The 5,246-nt window shown below is 53.5% G+C and overlaps 1 protein-coding gene across 1 annotated transcript in view; it reads left to right on the top strand.

Annotated features, from left to right (window-relative positions):
* RUNX3 (runt related transcription factor 3) overlaps positions 1–5,246 on the top strand; it is a 55,581-nt gene that overhangs the window by 23,481 nt on the left and 26,854 nt on the right. The window contains exon 3 of the mRNA XM_026863227.1: positions 1,592–1,696. Within this exon, the coding sequence (XP_026719028.1) occupies positions 1,592–1,696 (105 nt within the window). The remainder of the gene's footprint in view (positions 1–1,591; positions 1,697–5,246) is intronic.

Here is a 5,246-nt window from a genome sequence, read left to right as displayed (position 1 = left end):
TTTTTTTTTTTGGTGTTTTTTTTTTTTTTTTTTTTTTCCTAGCTGTATAAATAGTGTTTTCTTTTGCTATGGATATTCTCAGGTCCAACCCTGTAGATAGAGGACGGTCGGGATCTGAAAACCCCTAATCCCTTTAGGGGAAAAGAGGAAGGAGGTGTTTTCTTACTGCATTTATTTGTGAAAGAGAGGCTGGAGGAGCAAAGGGGCTGTTGCGCGGGCATTTCCAGCCTGATTCCTGCTGAGGTTTATACCTCTGAAATACTCAATACCTTTGAAATCCCACGGTGATTGCTCCTGGAGGGTTGGTTGGAGCAGTTTGCTCCCGTGACTGTACAACCTCCTTCCTTGACCCAAGAGATTCCTGAATCTGGGGAGGCTGTGGGGGAGCAGAGCCCCTTCCCGGCACCATGCCGGTCTCCATGGGAAGGGCCTCTGCTCCCCCGCAGCCTCCCCGTGGGCTGGACATGGGGGATGTGATGGCAGCTGAGGTGGGGCAGGGAGAGGGCAGAGGGTCTGGGATGGGGCTGCCCAGGCTGCAGGAGGTGAATGGGTTTGGGGTCGGAGTGGGTGCTGCGAGAGGAGAGAGCGCTGGCATGTGGGTGCAGGTGTGATAACACACTCTGTGATGCCAAAAGTGTTTTCGGACTGTGGTTGGAAACCTGCTCTGCTGGGGCAAGGTGTTGCTGGTGTGTTCTTGCAAAATTGGGCTCCAACAGCTTTTCACTGCTTTAACCCCTTTTTTTTAAAAAAAAAAAAGTGACAAGCTAGGTGCTTCAGGAGCATCCCTGAAAGCTCCCATGATGGTGTCTGAGCTCCTTCCCAGCAGCACGTTCCTGCTCTCTGGTCAGGGCTGGGAGAGGGTGACAGTTGCCGCAGCTGGCTGGCTGGTGGCCGCTTCTGGTGGCCCAAACTGACCAGATTCAGTTCCCATTTTGTAATTTCCAGTTCTTGGTCCTGGTCCCTGTCCGTGGGCTGCGGGTGCTCATATGGCCGAGGGCCCGGCAGAGCTCCCCTCCAAACATCCCTGCACGGACGCATCTGGGGGGCCAAAGACACCGGGATTCCCCCGCAGGCACCAGCACCCATCGCCTGCGGGCTGATGCCATCTCCCCACCTTGCTCCCACAGGAGCATCCCATGGGTGCCAGGACTCAAATCCCTCCCTCACAGAGGGGGTCCCGCGTCCAGCGCCACGTTTCAGGGCTGGATTCCCATGGGAAAAGGGGAAGCATCTGAGCGGGAAGGCACCAGGAAGCTGCTGTGGGTGGAGGGTTCAATATGGGGACAGGGCAGGGGAGGGGGGGACAAGTGACTTTTCCATCCAGGAAGGTCCTGGCTCCCGCTCTGAACTGGGTCCAAGCCTCGCTCTGCTGCAGCCAGCTGAACCCCAGTGGGAGCCGGCCGAGCTTTGTGTCTCGGCAATAATGTCTCATAAAATTAAATGATGTGTGTGTTGGAGTTCGGTGGATGTGGATATTTGTGTCTGAGCTTGCTCCAGCAGGAGCCTTTTGCTCCCACAAGAGCTGAATCTATGTGAATATCCTCATTTCTCATGTTGTTTTGTTTTGTTTTTTTCCCCCCACCCTCCTTAGGAAAAAGCTTTACCCTGACGATCACCGTGTTCACCAACCCCACCCAAGTCGCTACCTATCACCGAGCCATTAAAGTGACTGTAGACGGACCCCGGGAGCCACGAAGTAAGTGATGGGTTTTATCTGGCAGTCACTGAGCAGCGTGGGGAGGGAGGTGAAAGGGGGCTGAGTGCTTCATGGCCGCGGCTGGCACCATGTGCAGCTCTCGGAGCCAACGAGATGGTGCCGAGCCCTGAGAGCGCGCGCTGCAGTGGGCACAGCTTGGCTGCTTTTATTTTATCCTCGCAGCGGAGCGCAGCGTGTGTCCCTGCCTGCTGCTGGCTCTCGCCACACTCCCTAATCCCACCGTGGAGGGACGGTTTTATAGCTCCGGTCCTCCGGGCGGTTGGGGTGTAGGGAAAATGCTTTGGGCTTCGACAGCAAAACGACAAGGGATTCAAACCCAGCAGGGCATTTCTGAGGGTGGGGGGAGGTTACAAAGCCACAGACGCTCTGCCCAGCTTTGGAGGCTGATGTGGTGATTATTAAACTAAAAATGTTTGCAGGTTTCCTCCTCACCACGGTTGTATTTGCCTGTCTGTCCGCACGGGCCCAGGAGGGCTCGGCGAGCGCCTTCCCCTTTTGGTTAGTGGTGGTTTCGCTTTCGGGTTGTCAAAGGCTCCGGCTGGCAGCACCCGCGGCCGGGGGCTGCGTTGCTTGAGAAAACCAAAGAGACGATTCAACCGCAGAACCGTCTTTGTTTTGATCGGGTAGGCTCTCCTGGATACAGGAAGGTGCCTCTTGGTTGAGGGTGGCTCTTTGCAAAGGCGGCTGCAAACCCGCCTCGCTGGGTTGGTTTTTGGCGTCAGGCTGGTTTGAGTTCACCTTGGCACCTCCCGTGATCGGAGGAGCGCGGGGAAACGCTCCGGAGCCGTCAGCGGGAGTTGTTGCCTTTTGCCATGAGTATTATTTGCTCGGCGGGACTCCCTGCGGGGTGGGACCTCGTCCCCGGGGCCTCAGTCTCCGGCTTTTTGCTCCAGCTTCACCTTCCTGCTTGCTCAGCACCACCCCGGGGACTATAAAGCAGAGTTTGTTCCCTTCACATGTAAAGCTGTCAGTGCCCAAATTGAAGGGAAACAGTTTGATCCTTCTAAATATGCTTTAGAAAATATTTTCTGTTGATGCTGTCGTTGGGCCATCGGTGTGCCCCTTGATGTCAGGCCAGGTGGAGGCTGTTGCCTCGGCGAGGGGGTTTTATTTGCATCAGGGTTTGTTGGAATTTTTCTTCCCCCTTGATTTTTATTTTGGAGCACGAGAGGCTTTACAGGAGCCTGTCGAGCTGCCGGGCTGGATTTGCAAAGCCAGCATCTAGGCAATGCAACGCTGTTGGTTTTTCTTTTAAGCCAGAAAGACAAGGCAGGTCCCTGTTGTGGGGCTGCGGCGATGCACAAACGTGGGACGCGGTGGGTGCTGCAGCCACCGGGCATGGGCTCGGCCCGGGGCCGGGAGGGGAAAGCAGGTAGGGGTTGGGCAGGGAGTTTCACAACTCTTCCAGGTCAGGAATAGAAACCAGGTCTCCTGACTCCTGGCTCAGCCCCGTATCTGCTGCATCAGATCGCCTTTCTAATAATAATAATAATCAGGAATACATAAATAATAATACCAGGTGAGATAGTTACTACTCTTAGCGTTTGGTTTGCTCTGACTTCACCGATAGCCAAGCGCTCCCCAAACCCCTGCTGAATCATACCCACTCCTCCTGAATTTCAACATCTCGGCCGATCACTCCCAATCTTTAATTTAAATTTTTCTGATATGGGGGTGAAGGCTTTGTAGCCAGGCAGGGAGCTGTGGGGCTGAGCCGTGGGCTTGCTCGCCCTGCGCTGTTTGGGTTGGGGCCGTGCCTTCGTTTGGAGTAATTAGGCAAAACCAGAGGATGGAGCAGCCTGCCCTGGCTCTGGCTTGGTGTGCCCGAGGGATGCCTTGCTGGGATGCTGTCCTGGGCTGCAAAGTCAGCAGCTTTCCGAGTTTTGGTTGTGTTTTTTGTTGGTTTTTTTTTCTGGTTTGTGGACCTGAAAATGTTTGTGCTTGAGGCTCCTTAAGGAGGTCTGTGTGGTGTTTATTTGTGGCTTATACTCTTGTCGTGTGGACCCCAAAGGTTGATCTCTGACCCATCCCTGCACCCCCGCAGCCCATAAATTGAAGGAGTTTAGACCCAAGTTGTCTCTTTTGGGGATTTTTTCAGATAGTCATAGATCTGTTGGCAGTACAGGTTGTATTTTGACTCCCAGTTTGACCCTGGGGCTTAAATTCATGATTGATGACAATCCAGTGTCTTGCACTGGAAGAAAAAAAAAATTTTTAAAAACTTCTTTTTTGTCACACTTTGGTTTGGATTTTCTAATGAACATGAAAAATTTAAAAAATTAAATAAAATAATGCCCTTTGCCCTTCCTTCCCTGCAGTCCTCTGCAGAAACCCTTGGCGTGGAAATACCGGCTGCAAAATGATCCGGGCTCACTCGTGGAAACCCAACGTGGTTTTCCTGGTTAACCTGCCACTGGGTGGCTCTCCGGCATAGCACCCCTCGGTGTGCCAGCACCGGCTGGGCTGCGGGAGCCGGTACAGCCCCGGTCATACCACCTTTGGCCAAACACGATGGCTTGCACTGCCCTCCCCTGTTTGGCCTTGGGAGGTGAGAGCTGCCAGCAGGAATTCCAATTTTTGTATGTGTGTATATATATAATATCCACTTTTTAACATATATATGTAAATACGTGTGTGTATGTGCATATATATGTGCATGTGTGCCTAAAACTATGGGTTTTTTTCCCCTTCTTGGCTGTGATGTTGCAAATGAGTGGGACACAGTGTGTGTTGGCTCCTGTTGTGCAGGATCAGCGCTAGACGGGGCTGGAGGCTGCATGTGGGGCTGGTGTGAGCGGGCAGAAAAATCCCCTTAATGTGGAAAGAATTGGCCATTTGTCTTGGTATCCTGGGAAAGCCCTGGGCATCGTCTTCTCAGATGCGGCGCAATTCCTCCAGCAAATGTTCTCGTGGAGTTTTTGGGCCAGAAACGTGGCCAGGCTCCACGCCCCACCTCTGAGCATCCCCATTCATCTTCCACCCCTGTCCCATCGCTTCATCTCAGCCCTCGAGCAAGTCTTTTAACTAAAGCTGCGCCCAGAAAAACTTCTGAGGAGTTTGAAATCGAGTCGAGATGGGTGAGAAATCACAGGGAAGAGGGTGACAGCCAGAGCCTGGATGGGGGCGCTGGGAGAGCTGGGCCACGGTGTTGAAGACCCCCAAGCTCACCGGCAGGACCCCCAACCAAGCGAGGAGCCGCCTCGGGGCGCGCGTGGGGCTGATAACGGTGGCGGGTTTAGCTGAGCCACCGTCTTGGCTGCTCCACCGTGGTCCCCGAGCATCCCCTGCAAGCCTTCTCGCAGGCTCCCTCCAAGTGCCCTGCTCACTCGGAGATATTTTTTTACTTATGCTCAGGCTCTTTCTGGGTTAGATCTGGAGAGAAAAAAGACATTTTTTTCAAGTTGACACCTTAGCTCTAAACAAATGGCGCAGCGGGTGCCAAGTGTTGACATACTTTGTACAAACAGGAAGTAATAAAATATTTGAACTTCCTGTGGAATTTCCTTCTTTCCCCCCCCCCCCCCCCCCC

Source organism: Athene cunicularia (genome assembly GCF_003259725.1).
Source record: "Athene cunicularia isolate RWA chromosome 23 unlocalized genomic scaffold, athCun1 chr23_part1, whole genome shotgun sequence".
Taxonomy (NCBI): Eukaryota; Metazoa; Chordata; class Aves; order Strigiformes; family Strigidae; genus Athene; species Athene cunicularia.
The sequence above is the reverse complement of the archived record's forward strand: the minus strand, read 5'-3'. Positions and strand labels throughout refer to the sequence as shown.